The sequence below is a fragment of the Haliotis asinina genome, chromosome 14 (genome assembly GCF_037392515.1).
Source record: "Haliotis asinina isolate JCU_RB_2024 chromosome 14, JCU_Hal_asi_v2, whole genome shotgun sequence".
Classification (NCBI taxonomy): domain Eukaryota; kingdom Metazoa; phylum Mollusca; class Gastropoda; order Lepetellida; family Haliotidae; genus Haliotis; species Haliotis asinina.
The window spans coordinates 24,611,956-24,633,180 of record NC_090293.1 but is presented as its reverse complement, the minus strand read 5'-3'; the positions used below and the strand labels follow the sequence as shown (position 1 = coordinate 24,633,180).

Below are 21,225 nucleotides of genomic sequence, written 5' to 3'. Positions count from 1 at the left end.
GTCCGTCGTACACAAGAAATTCATAGAGGTTGGCATCTCTGGTAATCTCTCCCACGTTCATTATTATTTGTATCTGGAAGGCTGAAGTAGGAAAATATTACTTGTACAAGTTGTTGTGTATAGCTGACAATGAAGTGGACATCTAGTAAATATATGACGATCAGAATGATGTCATACCAACTCAAATACTGGATTCTTTTAGTTATTGACAATGATAACTATTAAAGTTGTTTTGAGGTAGTTGTTTTGAAACCTGGACATTATCTAAAGATGTTAAAATATGTGAATGTTGTTGTTACCCTGCCTGCTGTTTGTAATTCAGGTGAGCTAAGCGTGTCTGAGGAGCGTATGGGTGAGAAGCACAGCCAGAATGACTTTGCATTGTGGAAGGCATCCAAGCCTGGAGAACCGTCATGGGAATCGCCCTGGGGGAAGGTAAGTGGCATCAGTGATGTCCTGGGATCAGTTCCCCTCAGTTAGGATAGAGAGAACTAGTTGTTTTGGGTGTCGGACACCACTGCATAAATTGATGCTTATAATGTCAGTCAGTAGATGATCTGGTCCACAATCATTTAAAGACTAATGTCATCAAGTTGGGGAATTGCCGAGTGTGGCTTTTAACATCAAACAAAACACAACACATTTTCACATGACATGGCATTTCCATTATCTGTCCAAAACAATGGTCACTCCTAACTCTTTGCAAAACATCCAGGTCTCTCATGCTGAAGCTATAAAAATAAAGCAATTCAAAACCATGATTGAAGAAGGAAGAAAAACATTTGGTTTTCAATTATTCCATGTCTTTATTCCTGTTAAAAAAGTGTCAGATCTGTCTGGTGCTACATCTGGACAGTTTCTGTTGTGGAACATGGCATCGTGTGGATCGTCAGTGTCTGCCAATGGGGGATTGGAGGGGCATGATCCCATAAAGCAATCGTAGATTATAAAGTCTGTATTAAACTATTGAAACTAGGATCATCAAAGTTCACTTTGTGGAATAATGCCTCAGAAAAGTTAACCACATGTGTGAAGTTCATTCTTTTTTTCTATGTCGGGTTGTCAGGTTGTCAGGTTGTCAGCTAAGGTGTCTTTGTTGGCTGTTGTTCATGGTATCAGTCACTTGTTTGTCTGGTCCAGCCTCAGCTGTTCATTGGCCAGTGTCATATAGTTGGAATATTGTAAAGTTTGGCATTTTACAGGAAACGAGCATATAAGCTTTGTCTCTGAATGATTGGTTTATAATTAAACAGCTGCCCGAACGCCATAGATGTGTTAACTTTGCGCCAGGCGTGGTGAAGAAAGTTGCCTCACCGACTGCTACTGGAACAACAGTATCTTGTGTTTACCGTCAGTGACACTATGATGATTTGTGAACTTGATGCGGATCAAATATGTCAAGTTGCCAATCTTGTGCATAAAGCTGATCAGACATACCTTTTCTTCTGATTACTTGTTGGTTTTTAGTCAGCCTTGTAAGTTGTAAAAGTGATCAGTCATGTGGTTTGGTACAATATGGGTTGGTGGTAGGGAGTTTCATACATCAGAAACAAGTCATCACAAATGCCAACCTCTATGTATGAAGTTCTTCAGGATGGTGAAATAACCCCAGTAACTTCTTTGCTTAGAGGAACTACAATTTTCATTCCTAAGTGGAAGAAGTCACACACACTCATCCAAGTTTCTTTTCTTGACAGCTTTCAAAACATAAAATTCAAAGAGTCCTTGTTTGTACCTTAACTTTGAGTGTCATATGATTTTGGTGTCCACAGGTACTATAGCAGCACAACTGAAGGGTGCCCTTTAATTTAACACTCATCGGCCCATAGATATACCTGTAATTAGTACCTGTAATCATGCCTACATCAATGTATATGTTCACAACCTGCCTGCATGTGTGGATCTCTCTAATGTAATGTGTGAACACCACTGCAATAATCTTTTCTCAGACATCAAGGGACACTTTCACCTGTTCAGAGCTCTGTCATGTTACACTTACCCCACTATCAATCATTTGAAGAAAAGCGCTTTTAGGTATTTATTCTGTTGGTAGAATCTTAAACAGAATGAATAACTGGCTTGGCCAGAAGTCTTGTGCTAATTTCAACCCTAAAGTACATTCTATAATGTTAAGGTGTCACAGCCATGTGGACTTGGCTAATTGTGCGCCATCTATCCCTGAAGATTCATTCCACAGACTGGTCCAGACTCAATTATTTAAAGACTGCTTGAATATAGCTGGCATTTTGCTTGGTTCAGCAGTAAACAACAGTTACTTGTGTGTTCACTTGCATGTTCTGTTATCATGTTACAGTAATATTGTGGATGATTTATAACTTTACACATGGTTTTAACAGATATTTCTTCCGGTGAAGATCCAGAATTGAACTTCAGTAACCCATGCTTGTCGTACGAGGCCTCACCTGCTGAGATAAGATTTTATCTTCTAAAACCCATGCTTGTTGTAAGAGGCAACACCCATGAACATCCGGGTTAGAACTGATCTTCCATAACCCATACTCGTAACCCATAACCCATGAGGCGTCATCTGCTAAGATTAGATTTGATCAACTCTGTGTGTCGAAAGAGGCAACACCCACCAAGATAGGGTTAGAATTGATCTTCAGTAATTCATGCTTATCGTAAGAGGCGACACCTGTGAAGATCCAGGCTAAAATTAATCTTCAGTAACTCATGCTGAGCTTAAGTGACGACACCTGTTTAGATTCAGGCTAGAATTCATCTTCAGTAACTCAAACTCATTGTAAGAGGTGACACCTGTTTAGATCCAGGCTAGATTCATGTTACGAAACGCATACTCATCGTAAGAGGTGACACCTGTGAAAATCCAGGCTAGATTCATGTTAAGAAACGCATGCTCATCATAAGAGGTGACTCCTGTGAAGATCCAGGCTAGAATCATGTTAAGAAACTCATGCTCATTGTAAGAGGTGACACCTGTGAAGATCCAGGTTAGAACTGATCTTCACTAACTCATGCTTACTGTAAAAGGCAACACCTGTGAAGATTCTGACTAGAACTGATCTTCACTAACTCATGCTTACTGTGAAAGGCAACACCTGTTAAGATCCAGGTTAGAACTGATCTTCACTAAGTCATGCTTACTGTGAAAGGCAACACCCGTGAAGATCCAGGTTAGAACTGATCTTCACTAACTCATGCTTACTGTGAAAGGCAACACCTGTTAAGATCCAGGTTAGAACTGATCTTCACTAACTCATGCTTACTGTAAAGGGAAAACCCGTGAAGATCCAGGTTAGAACTGATCTTCACTAAGTCATGCTTACTGTGAAAGGCAACACCCGTGAAGATCCAGGTTAGAACTGATCTTCACTAACTCATGCTTACTGTGAAAGGCAACACCTGTTAAGATCCAGGTTAGAACTGATCTTCACTAACTCATGCTTACTGTAAAGGGAAAACCCGTGAAGATCCAGGTTAGAACTGATCTTCACTAACTCATGCTCATTGTAAGCTGCAACTAACAGTGGGTCAGGCTCACTGACACGTCAAGGTATCCCAATTGTGTTGACCAAAGCTCTAGGCTCTTGTCAGGTACTGTGTACAAACTGAGAGAAGGATTTTGAATGATAAATGGAAACTCACAGTTCTGACTTCTGACATCAAACATATGGAAAAGTCTTGAACTGGCCTTGGACCATAACAGTTTAATTGACTCACATTGAAATATTCACATCCAAACACACAAGGCATATAGAGGTTTGCATGATGACGAACAGAGAAAATTCTGTGGATATGCAATAATGCAGAAGTTGAATATCGGTAGAATATTCTCAGCGTTGTTCATCATCAGATGGTGGTTGATTATAGGAAGCTTCCCAAACTCTGCAAGACCAAGAGACAAGTCACAAGTTGTGTCCCTTGACAGGCTTTAGATTTTATGAGTGTTTCAAATTTATAAGAGCTCTGAGAAAGCAGATTTCAGAAGACGCAAAATGCACCAGCTTCCTAGCTCCCTAGTAATTGTAGGCTGTAAACCTTGAGATATTACACCTGGATCAGATCCTCTCCGTCTCTGAGACCTTTGAAGATTCACGGGAGTCCAATAACTAATTCAGATAGTCAACAAGGAAAGGACTTGGATGTCAGAAGATCATATTCACAGACTACAGATTATAAACAATCTGTGTGATTTTGTTCTTGTAGGGACGTCCTGGTTGGCATATTGAGTGCTCAGTAATGGCCAGCTGCATCCATGGAGAATCTATGGACATCCATACTGGAGGCTTTGATCTCAAATTTCCTCATCATGACAATGAATTAGCCCAGGCAGAGGTAAGGTTAAATTCATTCTTGGTATGATTGAGACAATTAAGTTGTTCCTCATTTTGTACTGCTTGCTTATATCCAAGTCTCTTGAAATGTAATGGAATGTAGTTGTGTATATTTATTACCAAACTGAAATATAAACAGTAGACCTGATAGAGTCACTATAGAAAAGTATAATCTCAGCCTTTAATCTTAACTTTAACACAGCAGGTAATTTGGAAAGGGTGGCATGGATTGCATCAAAGAAAATGTTTTGAGAGATGGACTTGTCAAACCATGTTGGTCATGTGGTTCCAGTAAACTTGTATGAGGAATGTATTCATTCAAGTGAACTTTCTTCCTGGTAGTTCCAAATGCTTTTGGGGATAAAGAGAGATAAACAATATGTACTAGTCAAGATAAGAATATGATATAAATATTTACTCTTAAAGACTCATTTTTAGAAACTGGTTAATGCCAGCACAGTTCTGTATGAATTTGGATCAGCAGGGAACAGTGGCACTGTATGATTCACCGTAACCTTTCCTCCTTACTTTGGATGTTAGATTGAATAGAAGAGACTAAAAGAGAATATTATGTTACCATAAATGACTAAAGATAAAGCAGAGTTAAAATCATAAAAGGCATTAGTTTGTAGTCTGTTAAACTTTTATGAAAGTATTTTCTATTTTTCATAGCAAGCACTTGAGTATAAAGTTGCTGGTTTAAATACTGTATCACATTAAACACACATTGTCTAGCTTTAGGTGAAAGAGCAAGAGATGATCTTTGTGAAATTGGACATTTAACCTTCTAAACGTGATCATGTACCATTACTGTTGTATTTCTTGAAATGATATTTCTGTTTGAATATGATTACCATGTGTAATTGTCTAGCGAACTAAGGACACAAGCTGTTTATAAAGACCAACAGACGTCCTAATTCATCGTTAAGAAAACATTTTAAGGACGACAAGGTTGGCATTTTCAAAATATATATTTCAACTTCTTTGTTCAAGTTTCTAATGCCATATTTTACTTATTCTTGTCTGGAGATAATTACCATAGAAAGTAATGTCTTTGGTCAATATTTCAAGATTATTGTTCCTGAACTATATTATTTCCACTAACAGTTTCTGGAATATTTGCTTAAATAAATAATCTTAATACATGAAACCAGTACACTAATAAATTCACATTTAGCTAAAACTAATTTGCAGGGGCTCATTTTTTTCGCTTAAAAAAAAGTCACTTGCCCTTTGAGAAAGTAACCTGTCCCGACTAGTTTTCCACTTGCTCTGATTTTATGACTTGATCATGATGATGGAATTATGAAAGAATAGATGTATTTAATGTTAATGTCTACCGGACTGTTTATCAAAAAGTGATAAACAGCTAAGAAAGATAGCTCTATTTTATTATCATTGTGAAGTTTAATGGCTACATTTTGAGCAGATGAAATGAAATCCAAGTATATTTGCAGTTTGAAACCATAAGCGGAAATTATCTAGTAGCTCACGGACAAGTAAGATACCATTATTTAATTGCCAGAAATGAAAACAGACGTGACCAGGGCATCGGGCGATGGGATTTTTTAACTCATGCTTTTCATCTTGTGTAAACAGTGCTTAGAAGTTATAGAGGTCAAGAATCGATAACTAAGTATTAATTACTGCTAAATATCAGAATAGTAACTTGGAGCATTTATGCAAAAAGATTTAAAAGAAAACAATAATACCTGTGTTTGTGGTTATATGTAAGAATTACTTCGACTTTTGAAGTTTAATTAAATGTTTGCTTTCTGCTATCAGCTGTTAATAAAAGCAAGTCTGTATAGGTGTTTCAAAACTAGACCTCATAAAATTGTTTCAGAGCTTTCATTTCGGTAATTTTTCATCTTTCTTCCAATCAAAGATAATACCAATTATAAAGTTTGTGTTCACCAAAAACAGTGTAATGTCTCCTTCTTACTTGTGTGTCACATGTTTTAGGCTTACTATAAGTCTCCTTCTTACCTGTGTGTCACATATTTAGGCTTACTATAAGTCTCCTTCTTACTTGTGTGTCACATGTTTAGGCTTACTATAAGTCTCCTTCTTACTTGTGTATCAAATGTTTTAGGCTTTCTATAAGTCTCCTTCTCACTTGTGTGTCTCATGTTTAGGCTTACTATAAGTCTCCTTCTTACTTGTGTGTCTCATGTTTAGGCTTACTATAAAAACAACCATTGGGTGCGGTACTTTCTCCACTCCGGTCACCTGACCATCGAGGGCTGCAAGATGTCCAAGTCCTTGAAGAACTTCATCACAATCAAGGAAGCACTCCAACGTCATACGTCCCGACAGATCCGGCTGCTGTATCTCCTGCACTCCTGGAAGGACACCCTGGACTACAGCGCGGAAACCATGGACATTGCTGTGCAATACGAGAAGCATGTCAATGTAAGGACCTGAGTTGCAGTTGTTAAAACCTTCATCTTACCTCTATGGCTATCTTTCTCATTAGATGAGATGAGATGGGGTTTATCATTGTTAGGGGCAATGCGGTAGGCTGGAGGTTGAAGTGTTTGCTTGTCATGCCACAGAACCAGGTTCAGTTCCCACATGATCATTAGATGTCAGTCTCAAATGGCACAATTATCAATCTGAACTCCCTGGGGACCATACGTTTCACACGATATGTGAAGCTTATTTCTAGTGGGCAACCATGATATTGCTGGGATAATTCTAAAAGCAGCATTGAAAACAATCTCACTCTTTTTCTGCAAGATAGCACTTTTAGAGGTATATGCAGGTACTAGCATGTAAGATAATGGCAATGGAGATATGATGATGAAGTTAGACATTAACACGACCGAGACACACTATAGTGACCGAGCAGACCAGTGTTTGTTTATCCCCTAGATGCAGAGTGCTGAAATATTTTAGGATTTTCTTGTCATCTCATTAAGAAAATAACCACACTGTTCAACTCATATGTTCAAATGTTTCTCAGGAGTTTTTCCTAACGGTGAAGGACATTTTGCGCAATTCTCCCAGTAATGGTGTTGCAGCCTGGGACAAGTGGACTCAGGAGGAGATAACTCTCAATGAAAGGTAACACTAATGACGAGTCAGCCACAGTTAGGGTACTATGTTAAGTTCACAGACAATAGACCCATACACTTCTAAATGCTTCTCTAGTTGGAATGTTCAGTAAATCAGTCACGTAGACTACTGATCAGCGTTATGTATTATCATCAGAGGAGTCAGCGGATTGATTAGCCTTGTGGTGAAGGCATTTGCTCATCATGTTAGACATCTGGGTTTGATTCCCTACATGGGTGAAATGTATGAATCCCATTTTCAGCGTAGATATGGCTAGACCAAAACTTAAATTAGCATAACATTCTTCTCTCTTCTCCTCCCCCTCCCAATTATGTACGTTTGCTGTATATTGCTATCTATTGACTGGCCTGCAAACATGGTGATGCCCCTGTATAAACCGTTTATTGAGCTTAACTGATATACAAGTAACCTTTCTTAGAAGTAATTTTGAAGAAGCACATTCACCAACACATACATGCACAATCCCTTTATTCACAATAGCCAAGTCTTTCCATATCTCTATATGTGTTATATCGCAGTTCCCACAAGCCATCAGACTACCTAATTATCAGTAAGAAAGTTCAGTGAGGAATAAGTAAAACTGTCATTTGTCTGGTAGGCCAGCCCTCTTCTCAAACCTTGGTCTCTACATCTAACATGTATTACATTTGTCTGTAGAGTTGTCATTGATTATTATCCATTTGGCTCAGAAGTTGACCAATGAAATCTCATTCAAAAACTAATAAACATGAAATACTCAATAAAATGTTGATCATAATCACAACATGGACCGAAAACCTCATACCAGCACTGCGATTTTTTTATAGAATTTTTGTCCTAAAAATAAAACAGCTGTTTAACAAACTAAATACTGACACAGTTCAGGGTTTGTTACGAGGAGTACAGAGAAAGGGATAGCCATGTGTTCGAGAAGCACATGTACAAGTGCTGACAAAGTTATTGAATCATTAACATGTTCTGGCTCCATCCATTCTTACACATTATTATGATCAGCGTTTCATGGAGTATTTTGTGGTTATTGTTTTTTTAGGTAGATTGCAATTCATCGGTTTGCTTTTGAGCCAAACAGACTGTAGATATGTAGAGATGTAGGGATTGCTAATGGTGACATATATTGTTGCAGATTTCTGCAGAAGAGGGATGCTGTCAATGAAGCACTTTGTGGTCAGTAAAACATCCTTGTGGTTAGAGTGTTTGCTAGTCATGCTTAAGACCTGGGTTTGATTCCACACATTACTGGTGTCCTCCGATATTGCTCCCCAAGGAGCAACGAACTAAACTCACTCATTCATTATTAAAATAGAGAAAAATGTCAATTTTTCTGAAGGGATATTGTATATCGTACACCAATTTTATTGTGTGAGTGCAGGGACAAATTGCTTTTGATCAGCTCTTTATTTTCAGGAAACCCAAAGTTTTGTTTATTGTTTAATACTGCACTCAGCAATATCCCAGCTATATGGAGGCAGTGTGTTCAAATCTGGACCTAGGCAATGAGGATGCTATGACAACCAAGTCAGCGATCCTGACCATCCAATCTCATTAGCTGCCTCTTGCAAGCATGGGTTGCTGAAACCCAATTCTAACCCAGGTATTAACAGGTCATAGCCCAAAGTACAGTACCAGATGACCCAAAAGTATTGCTGGTTAGAACTGGTCTGGAGCGGCCTGTGCCAGCTGTCACAGACAGCCATATTGATCTGGTAGTCTGACTTCTGATTTGGTTGACTGGTCATTATTCTGCCATGACAATGAATTAGGGCTCACAATATCGACCACTGGATTGTCTGCGTAGACTACTTACAGACAGGAATATTGCTTTTTGCAGCATTAAACAATTCAGAATCAGTTAGTTTTGTCTTGTGACAGATGTGTTCCATGGTTATGAAACTAATCACACACTGTGCATTTGTTTAGACAACATCGACACACGCACCGCCCTGGAGCATATACGAGAGTTGGTCTCCATAGGAAACAGCTACATTGCCAAGGCCAAGGCAGAGAAACGCAAGCCCAAACGACAACTTGTCTACAACATTGCCGCTTACATCACTCATCTATTCAAGGTTGCCTAGCAACAACAGAAATGAATGATTATGCTTTGTAGATATTATGTGAAAGAATGATTGTTGTGACGATACAGACATTTAATACCAGTGCTCACTGTAACAGCTGCAAAACTGCTGATTTGGCATTAAGTGATATTCACACTAATATTAGCTAGTTATCCCAACTTGACCAAACAGAGCCAAGACTTTTAACTCCTTAAAGAGTGAAAGTGACAGAGATACAAGGAGACCTTGTTTTGCATTTGTATTAACAAGGTACTGTACATAAGCAGGGATTGGGAATGATATTTTCAGGCCATTTATAGTAGACTTCCAAATTTTAATGGGCCATTTTTCATTCTAATGTGAAAAATAGCCCATGGCCACTGCCTTTCCCAATCCCTGCATAGGTCTTGAACTTCAGTGGAATATGAAGAAACATAATTAAAGCTCACAATTTTTCGGTTCCGTGAAAGAGGGTGGTGTTGCTAGCAACAAATGATTGAATATGTGTCAACTATGGTGCCAACAAGCACCACCTTGTGTCACGTGTCATATCTATGTTACTGATCAGTGTCAGTACATGATGTGAGAGTAAGTGAGTTTGATGTCAAATATACTGTCAATGTTAGTGGACTAAAAGGATGGAGCACAGGGCCTAGATTTCCGAAGCTCTCTTAGCACTAAGATAGTCGTAAGTGCCATAAATTAACTTATGACCATCTTAGCACCAAGAGACCTTTGGAAATCTAGGCCCAGAATAGTTTTATAGAATATTATGGGCTATAGTTTGAAGACAGCATTCAAATCACAAGGTAATTATGGAGTATATTGTTGAATAACCTAGTGAAATCTTATACTGTCTTTTATTTCAGGTGTTTGGGGCTATCGAAGGAGATGAAGCCATTGGTTTCCCATCTGGAGGCACCGGTTCTACTAATGTGAGTAGCACTCCCAGCAAGACGCAACAATTGTTGGGATTGACTTTCTGAGAATGCTCTACCAATCATGAATAATGTTATCTCCAAGCTGAAGAATGTATGATACACATCTATGGAGTGAAATCAAACTGTGTCCATGTTTAATGATTGTAACATTATTCATTCACGTTTGACTGTTGTAGCTGACAATTATAAAGGGGAGATAATCAGGCAGAACTATGATCACTCGTGGATCAAAAATGTGAAACTTACTGACTCATGTCGCAAAATTGTTTTCAAAATTCAGTGAGGTGAGATTCTTTGGATTTTCAGTGGTTAAATTTAAATTAATTTGATTGCAGTGTGGTGGCATAGAGAATATCTTTAGTATCATGCACTTTTGGTTTTACCATCATATATTGGTGTTGTCAGAATTCATGCTCAAGGACCCATGAAGGTCCGGGGGTGGAATAGGCTTTCAACCTCCCATTGTGTATGTCATCACATCCCACAGCACGTCATGTATGTCGACCCATGAAGATCACGGGGTAGAATAGGTCTTCAGCAACCCATGTTTGCCATAAAAGGCAACTATGCTTCTCGTAAGAGGCGACTAACGGGATCAGGTGGTCAGACTCGCTGACTTGGTTGACACAGATCATCGGTTCCCAGTTGCACAGATCAATGCTCATGTTGTTAATCAATGGATTGTCTGCTCCAGACTCGATTATTTACAGACCGCTGCCATATACCTGGAATATTGCTGAGTGCGGTGTAAAACTAAACTCACTCACTCACTCACTCACTCACTCCTTGCTCAAGTTTTATTAAGAAATATTGAATTGTCACATACCTTTTGCCTGATAATATTTTCACACTATATAAATGTACTTCAGTGTATATTTTGAGCCTCTGATGCCTCACTGTTGTATCATACTTTGTAATATTATATGATTGTTGTCGTGTTGGATGCAGGTGGAGGAGACTGTCATGCCTTATCTGTCAACACTTGCCACATTCCGGGAACAGATTCGACAAACTGCTCGGGAACAGAAAGGTAACACCAGAACACAAAAATGAGTAAACAAGTTTTATGCCGCTTCAGCAATATTCCAGCAATATCACGGTGTTCGCTTCTCACACTGTACCCATAACTGAACCCCAATCTTCAACCTGACAAGCGGGTGATTTAACCATTAACTACCCCAATGCCTCGAACTCATAACTTTCTATTATTCTCAGCACTCAGAGAGTGTTGACTGATCACTCATGGCAAAGTTGAAAGTTTGGACAGAAAGGCAGGTGGTAAAGAGATGATTATCTTACAATTTGTGTGAAAACATCTGCAACATTGTGCTGCAGAATGTTCCTGTTGGACTAGACAACCATGGGGGTCATTATGTGCATTGACTAAGATACTTTTCTGAAAGGAAGAGATTATTGTATGTACGTAGCCCTGAAAACTTAAACATACAGCAATGGCCATGTTGCAAATGTGTGATGATGTTCGTGACAATGTGCTGCCTAGTCTCGGTGTTCGACTAGAAGATTATGAGGGACAGATCATCATTATTCTTGTTGTCCAAGATAGTAATATCTTTCTCTGAGAAGAGTGTTTGTAATTAACCCTATAACTTTGTCCCTACAGCAACGGCCATCTTGCAAATGTGTGATGATGTTCGTGACAATGTGCTGCCTAGTCTCGGTGTTCGACTAGAAGATTATGAGGGACAGATCATCATTATTCTTGTTGTCCAAGATAGTAATATCTTTCTCTGAGAAGAGTGTTTGTAATTAACCCTATAACTTTGTCCCTACAGCAACAGCCATCTTGCAAATGTGTGATGACATCCGTGACAATGTGCTGCCTAATCTCGGTGTTCGACTAGAAGATTATGAGGGACAGATCATCATTATTCTTGTTGTCCAAGATAGTAATATCTTTCTCTGAGAAGAGTGTTTGTAATTAACCCTATAACTTTGTTCCTACAGCAACGGCCATCTTGCAAATGTGTGATGACATCCGTGACAATGTGCTGCCTAGTCTCGGTGTTCGACTAGAAGATTATGAGGGACAGATCATCATTATTCTTGTTGTCCAAGATAGTAATATCTTTCTTTGAGAAGAGTGTTTGTAATTAACCCTATAACTTTGTCCCTACAGCAACAGCCATCTTGCAAATGTGTGATGACATCCGTGACAATGTGCTGCCTAATCTTGGTGTTCGACTGGAAGACCATGAGGGACAGCCTCCCGTCATTAAACTTGTTGACAGAGATACCCTTCTCAAAGAAAGGGAGGAAAAACTGAAGGTGAGTTATTTAGAACTATCACTAATTATCTGATATAAAAATGACAAATTGGGACATGCACAACCAGTATTAATTAGTCCAATGTTGATGAAATTCTAGAGAATTACATTGTTTTCCTCGAAATCTTTGTTATTTTGCATGTAACACTTGTCAAATAAAGATTTAACTAACAGCATCAGAACATTTTAGAAGTCCATGATGGGATTCCCTCTGATCTATATCAGATGCCTTGTTCACAAGGCCAAATCATTGAACTCTATCACACTCACATAGGACCACATTATTTTCCCTCCTGCTCTAAATGAAGCAAGTCTTCATTTCCGTAGATTCAGGGTGCCCTTGTTAGTTTAAAAGTAGGTATTTGTTTCCATTTAAAGTATATTCAGAGTCAAAGCATTAGTCTACATGCCCTGCTTCAGAAGCAGACGGTCAGTGAATACCTGTAGCTGTTTGTCTTGTGTTGTAGCTTGAGCAGCAGAAGAAGGAAGAGAAGGAGAGAAAGAAGAGAGAACAGGAAGCAGCTAAAGTAAGTAGAAAAGTCAACCTCTGTGAATACTAGTTTATCCATCCATATTAATATTATCAGTCCCTCCTGGATTCCACAGCAAATTACAAAGAATACCGCAGCAAATTTAAGCAAATTCTGCACCCCATTCTGTGGTTAAAACGTTTAGAAAAAAACAAAAACATTATACAGACCTTCATAATTTAATTCTCAAACACAGATATAAAGTTAAGTCGACAATGCTCATAACATCTTGAGTAAGTTTGATGACAAAGCATGGACACTTTTGTCTGTATTTGAGAATTAAACACTTGCTGAAAGTTATTTCTGTCCTCTCATTCGTAACTTTGACGAAACGAAACAACTTCCAGTTTCATGCAAATAACAATTTTATACTTAAACAAATCTAAAATAATTTCAATTTTCAAAATGATCGATTCAAGAACATAACAGCAGTGCCAAATTCATCTAATTTTATTTGAAACACGCCTAAAACTGAATAAAGTATCTTTAATTGTAATTATTTTGAAAATGTTGTCACAATAAATATGTCAGTTTGTTTTATATGTATATATATTGTTGTATTAATTTTATCCTACCTCTGACATTAGCTCTAGTTTTCGATTCAGCTGTCAGTCACTTTTCACTCAATTGTTCAAATAAGCAAATTCCGCAGCAGAAAAGTTGCAAATTCTGCACGAAAATGAATTTTCCGCAGACCAGACATTGTTCTGCATGGAAAAGTATATTTTTCTGCAACTGCAGAATCCAGGAGGGACTGTTCATATGACTTCTTTGGAGATGCATTGACAAGTTGGAGTACTAAATAAGGATAAGATATGGTTAAACAATTATTTTACTCTGTTCACGAATAGCGTCTGACCCTCTAAATATGGCAGATTCACTGACGATCTGGTCTACAACCCGCTGCTGGCCCCAATGTCCGAATGTATATGTCACAATGACTTTGACTGACATTGTCTGTCAAATGTGACAGTCACACTTGTTTGCTGTTTATAATTTATAATTTCCAGTTACAAGAAATTTTAAATCTTAAATATGTGTTTAATTTTTATTCAACAGGTCCTGTGAATTTAAGTGGGTCAGATGTCTGAAACTTACATCACCCAGTGTCCTGTTACTTTGATACACTATTCGTGAACACTGTATTTACAATGAAGAGCAGCAATAACACCATTCTCAAGCAACTCCTCCCTGCAAGATATAGAAGTGGTGTACAGGTGAACTTTTGCTTTAGTGCTACTAAACATACTTCTGTACTTCTGTCATTAGGCTGCCAAGGAGGCTCTCAAGAAGATTCCACCTAGTGAGCTGTTCTGGAAGGAGACTGATAAATATTCTGCCTTTGATGAACGGGTAAGATGGCAGACATTTGAATATCCATGTGACTTTAAATGTTCCTCAACAAATACCTCAGAACGTATTATAGTTTCATACTGTGGTGTGTGATTACTACAGTTGTATGCTATAGAATGAGAGAACCATAGTCAGATATATTTTTGTAATGTATCTAGTTTAACGAGTGATAACAAGGCATGTAAGGAAGTAATGTAAATCTTTAAAAACTCAATACAATAAAACTTGCAGATAATGTTTGTATCCAACTTACTTTCGTTCCTTAGGTGCATTTTTTAAAACAGCATGTTTTCAGATATATGGTAGCTGACATACACTTATGTAGTAATCTTTACCCTCGATGCTTTCTTCATATCCGATGTCTCTATTATCCGATGTCCCTATCGCTTTATCAAATGTCCATATTACCCTATTGCCGGTCCAGATTTCCTCATCCAATGTCCTTATTACTTGATCTGATGTCCAAATTTCTTCATTCAATGTCACTACTTCCACATCCAATGTCCATATTCAGTGATCGCGGTAGGTTTTGTACGAGTGCGTACAGAAATAAAATTATAAACATGTAGTCCAGATCTTTTGAGTGTGAAATTTTCAGTAGTCCTGAATCATGTTTACAATCATGTTAAAATTATGTAGATCAGAATCTATGCGTCCAAAACATGTACGCAAAATATTTTTTGCATGGTTTTATGATTTTTTTTGCATGAAAAATGCATGTTTCTGTGTTAAAGCAAACACTGCATATTATCTTATCTGATCTCCCTATTAACTGTACCTTATCCAATGTACCTCTAGCCTCAACTGATATTCATACTTACTCTCCCGATGTTCATATTACCTTATCCGATGTTACTTCATCATCCAATGTCCATATTACCTCATCCTGTCTCCATATTACCTTATTCTGTCTCCATATTACCTTATCCAATGTACCTCTAGCCTCAACTGATATTCATACTTACTCTCCCGATGTTCATATTACCTTATCCGATGTTACTTCATCATCCAATGTCCATATTACCTCATCCTGTCTCCATATTACCTCATCTGATGTCCGTATTACTTCCCCCAATGTCCATATTACCTCTTCTGATGTTCATATTACCTTATCCGATGTTACTACATCATCCAATGTCCATATTACCTCATCCTGTCTCCATATTACCTCATCTGATGTCCGTATTACTTCCCCCAATGTCCATATTACCTCATCTGATGTCCGTATTACTTCCCCCAATGTCCATATTACCTCTTCTGATGTTCATATTACCTTATCCGATGTTACTACATCATCCAATGTTCATATTACCTCATCCTGTCTCCATATTACCTCAACATATTTCATATTTGTGATTTCACTTTCTCAGTAAAGTACAAATTCTAGTACTTTTTTGGTTGAGTCCCATCCGGGATTCGAACTTGCACCCTCAGAGCCAGGCACCGAATCGCCAGCACACAAAGTCAGCTGTCTAGCCCGCTCAGCCACCGCGACTTCCACAAAAATGAAAGTGGGACAACTGATAGTCTAGACTGCATACTTTGTATACCCCTCTGATAAGTGTAAATTGGCACGGCTCCCACGGACAAAAGCTATGATTACACGATGCCATTTAGAAAGTGGTCAAATGCAACATATGTCATATTTCACTTTCTTAATAAATCCCAAATATGACATGTTGCATTTGACCACTTTCTAAATGGCATTGTGTAATCATCCATATTACCTCATCCGATGTCTCTAATTCCTTATCCAGTATCCATATTTCCCCATCCGATACTTGTATTCTCCTACAGGGAATGCCTACCCATGACGCTTTTACCTCATCTGACGTCCATATTATAAGTTATATTCCTCATCTGATGTCCATATTATAAGTTATAATATGGACATCAGATGAGGTATATAAGTTATATTCCTCATCTGATACTTCTATTATCATACAGGAATGTCTATATTACCTCGTCCAATACATGTATTCTTCTCCAGGAATGTCTGTATTACCTCGTCCAATACATGTATTCTTCTCCAGGAATGTCTATATTACCTCGTCCTTCTCCAGGAATGTCTGTATTACCTCGTCCAATACATGTATTCTTCTCCAGGGATGTCTATATTACCTCGTCCAATACATGTATTCTTCTCCAGGGATGTCTATATTACCTCGTCCAATACATGTATTCTTCTCCAGGGATGTCTATATTACCTCGTCCAATACATGTATTCTTCTCCAGGGATGTCTATATTACCTCATCTGATACTTGTATTCTCCTACAGGGATGTCTATATTTCCTTGTCCAACACCAGTATTACCTCATCAGATACTTGTATTCTCCTCCAGGGAATGCCAACCCATGACGCTGCAGGGAAGGAACTGGCCAAATCAGCTGTGAAGAAACTCCAGAAGTTGTACGACGCTCAGGAAAAGAAGTACAAGGAACATCTGAAGAACATGGAGGAAGGTGGCGGTAAAGATCAGGGGGCTTCGGCCAACCCTTGATACCAACCAGGCCTGCAATATTACCAGGGCCATACCACAATGATGTTACGTCTGTTTATACATGTGATATGTCTGCTTATACATGTCTGCAGGTGGATTCATGTCTGTATGAGTATTTAAGTCGTTCAGTAACGCTCATCATCATCATCATCATCATCATCATCATCATCATCACCATCATCATCAACATCATCTTGCACAGTAATTTGCTTCCAAACTTTTATATATCGGGGATTGAGTTCCTCTGTATCTTCAAACATATTAAGATTTCATCAACAAGATCCAGAAGTATTTTATGTCAATATTGTCAATCTGTAGATTTATGTACTGTCAGTGTTGTTGGTCTTTGCATGGAATATAGACAGTGTAGTAACTTATTCAATGGCTGCAATTCTCTTGTAAGCCTAAGATCTCATACCGTTTCTGATAGTATTTGTACCTTTGTGTTACAGTATAGGAGGAACGACTGCTACAAGAAAAGTTATGAGATCTTAGACTTAAAAGAGCTTTCTGAAACGGGGTCCTGGATCCTTTCACCAACATTGGGCTGTTTAGGTATTGTCATCACCATCTCTTGCTCAAAATTCTCACAGAATTTCTCTGAAATATCATAATATCGCTTCTGAATGAGCTCAAGATTAAGACAGTGAGAGGCAAACGATGAACTGTGTACGCAATGTGTGAAATAGCTGCCTTCCTCAGTTCCTGATAGACCGCCCATACAAAATTTTTATAAGGCTAGATATTTGAAAAGGCCACTGGTTACTGCAAATTTATCTTGTGATATTTCTAAAACGTACCTCTGTTTGAAAAAAAGGGGAATCTCCCATTTTGAATGAATAAATAAATAGCCAGTCTACCTGGCCAGCAATGTTTCAAGACATACTCTATGTATACAAATATGTCAAATTGCATAACACCACTGTTTTATTACCTCAGTCTCACAATAGTGAGTGAATTGTTGGTATTATCCATGGTACTTAACTGAAAGGTTGTCTGTTGCACAGACTAATCATGGCTGATATTAAACCTGCAATTGTTCAGGTGTCTTTCAACTTATACATATTGCAAGGTGCCTGTTTTTTCTGAAGTAGGTATATCTTGTTGGTTATGATGGATAAAGGAAACAGGGTGTTTGTACGTGCTGGGTTCACGACAAATTCCAGACTGACTCTATACTGGCAGGGAGGAATCATTAATTGATTATGAATCAGGATTTTTTAAAAGTTTTCATGAATACAGTGTATGTATGAATTGTTTATGTCTCATATTTTTTTGTCGGTCATGTTATCAGTTATGTACAAGTAACTGTTGTCCTGTATTAGAACATTAACATTGTAATGCAGTGTTGGCGTAAGAGCGGAATGTTCGAATACCAAATTGGGAATATTCTTAGACAATTTGCGTCTGAGCAGGTCTAGATGATACCAAGACATGTTTCTGTCATGGAAATCTACCTTCAGTCTACTGCCCCAGTGATGACAATCAGGGTGTCGCAGATACAGGTGCCTCACCATATGATACATATGTCAATACTGAGGTCACGATATGATATGTATAGCGTTACAACATTTTTGACATTTTGTGCATAACAAGCAGCCATTACTTTGATGATAAGTTGTCTGATGTTGAAACCATAGTTCACTGCAAAACTCTTAACAAATAATCCACTTCATTTCCGTTATGGTTTGAGATTTTTTCAAGAAAGGACAACTACCCATCAGCTCTCAACAAGTCACGTTTGCTGTTTTGTGTTGTTGTTAAGACTCAAAATAGTAATTAATTTAAAATCACATGAATCATGTATCGTATCGTGCAAAGCTTGTCAACAATGCACTGGTGCATCAGTGAATCTTGACATCACTAGATTACAAAATGTTGTACTACATCAAACAGTTTGAAATTTTGCTAGTCAGGTAATAAAAAGATAATGCTAGTCAAACTGGCCTAGGTTTGCAGGCTATTTCTGTTCCTGTCAACAGACTGTCCAATCCTATACAACTCATGCATGTACCCTTGCATCATACTGAGCGTTGAACAGTCAAATTTGGTCGAGAGACATCATCTGAAATTCTAGACCTCATTGTAGGACACTTTTAATAGTTTCACATTTGCATAATTCTTGCTAAAGGTTGACACTGCTTATACGTGATGTATTTATTATAACATACTCAAATACAGTTGTATTCATCCATTTTAGCCAGCTTATATACCTTTCATGGTATCGGTTTTTAGCTATTTTTTTGTCTGTGAAGGAAGTTCTCATTGACTAGCTATTTGCCTAACTTTTTGTAATGGCAAACTGCCCTAACAGATTATGGACCTCTGAAGACACCTGAATTTATTCCATCACCTCAGTGAGATGTTATTTTGCATTAGTAAAACCACTTATTATCATGAAAATGCTATGCCATCTTTGAAACCACTTTGAAATCCCATGTTAACTGTTCATCTAAGGTCACGTAAAATAAATGTCCTTGTTTCTCATTACAAATTTAAGAAAATGTCGGTCGTGCAATTTAAATTTTATATCCCAAACCCTGTGACTTGTGTGGAAATTACACCTTTTCACTGATCGAAAATCAAAGGTTTGAAATTTTCAGAGAGTCAGAGTTGCTTTTTCTCTAGTATAACGGGTTTTTTTAAATCTTGGTGTCGGGTAGTAATGAGAAACAAGAATATTTTCATATATGGCCAATGTGAGTGTTAAATTGTAACTAACACCACAATAAGTTAATTATTAGATTTTCATCAAATTTGTGAAAAATAAATGCAACAAAATGCATATATTTTTTAACTATTTTTGAAACATACTTATCAATACATCCATGTACTGAATATACATGAATGTACTGCAACTGCATGGCTTGGACCAGATTCAAATACAAACACTCTCTTAAATGTGTTCATAAATATTTTATTCTTATGACCACAAATATAGAATTCATTGAAGAATATGACTCTACTCACTGACTGCAAAAATGAATGATAATATGACCAGTATACAGTGGAAGCTGTCTAATCCGGCACTCATTGGGACTGGGCAAATAATCCGTTTTCAACAAGGTGCCGGATTGCAGAGCTGATGATAGATGTACAAGCCACGGAAGGGACTTGGATTTTATGCCGATTTTGACAACTTGCTGGATTAGACAGATGCTAGTTTTAACAGCTTCCTCTGTATATGGGGCATTTCATCAATTAATCCTGTCAATGCTGCGATCGAACCCATTCGACTGGCAAACAGCTTAAAGACATCACCAAAGAAAACTTGCAATAATTATTTCCTAAGTATGATTTAATGTAATGTGAATTATGTATGGAATACATTAATTCTCAGTGTTCTAAATATATAATCTTGAATTAGTTTATGTATCTTAAAACAAAATGCCTGGGAACTAGAAATGTATTGCCAAATTCTCGTCAGAGAACCACAAATAATGGCCATTGTTGATTTCAGGCACTTCACGTCAAGTGGTACTTAGTCTTTCCCTGCAAATTCATCTTTTCTGGAGCAGAACATAAAAATGTTACGTATCTATTCACCAAACTGGGCACGTAGATGGGTCTGGTGAACTGGTGCCTTTTGGTATTTTCTGATTTCTGAAGAAAACATTTTTCTTCAATTTCCATGGCATCAAGTTTGACTTAGACTGAAATTGGTTGTAGAGCTCTCTTGCAGAGCAGAACATTAAAATTGCTCTCTGTTTCTTCACCAAATTTGGCACATAGATAGGTCTGGTGGCGAACTGGTGCATTGTATTAGTTTTTGATTTCTGAATAAAACAAGCTTTGCACTTCCATGGCAACAAGTTTTCCTTTGATTGAAATTGGTGGTAGTGTTCCTTTCCGGAGCAGGACCCTCGTGCATTCCAGTATTTTCCTTCTATTATGTGAGTACACAACAACCCAAAGACATTAATCAACAGTAATTCACTAGGAGTAGATTTTGTGTTTGAAAATCGCAGTAGCTCCAAAATTGGGGTGGTTGGCATCTCTGCTATCAGCTGCAAGAGAGCATACTCTCGGCAGTCATACACCACATGTAGCATCCCCAAACAGCAGAAATAAAAAAAAAGTATCGGCAAGGGGAGACAAACAGGCTTTGGCCAATAATGTTTTCCGTCACTATGAGTCTAATCTTGAACATTTGATATCGGATGT

General features: G+C 38.0%; 1 protein-coding gene across 1 annotated transcript in view; it reads left to right on the top strand.

Annotated features, from left to right (window-relative positions):
• Positions 1-20,870, top strand: part of LOC137262277 (cysteine--tRNA ligase, cytoplasmic-like) — a 263,287-nt gene extending 242,417 nt beyond the window's left edge. Inside the window, exons 10-21 of the mRNA XM_067800090.1 lie at positions 323-435; positions 4,189-4,317; positions 6,498-6,731; positions 7,285-7,385; positions 8,521-8,561; positions 9,315-9,463; positions 10,321-10,386; positions 11,341-11,422; positions 12,530-12,678; positions 13,145-13,204; positions 14,477-14,560; positions 16,903-20,870. Of these exons, the coding sequence (XP_067656191.1) occupies positions 323-435; positions 4,189-4,317; positions 6,498-6,731; positions 7,285-7,385; positions 8,521-8,561; positions 9,315-9,463; positions 10,321-10,386; positions 11,341-11,422; positions 12,530-12,678; positions 13,145-13,204; positions 14,477-14,560; positions 16,903-17,061 (1,367 nt within the window). The 3' untranslated portion in view covers positions 17,062-20,870. The remainder of the gene's footprint in view (positions 1-322; positions 436-4,188; positions 4,318-6,497; positions 6,732-7,284; positions 7,386-8,520; positions 8,562-9,314; positions 9,464-10,320; positions 10,387-11,340; positions 11,423-12,529; positions 12,679-13,144; positions 13,205-14,476; positions 14,561-16,902) is intronic.
• The last annotated feature ends 355 nt before the right edge of the window (positions 20,871-21,225 follow it).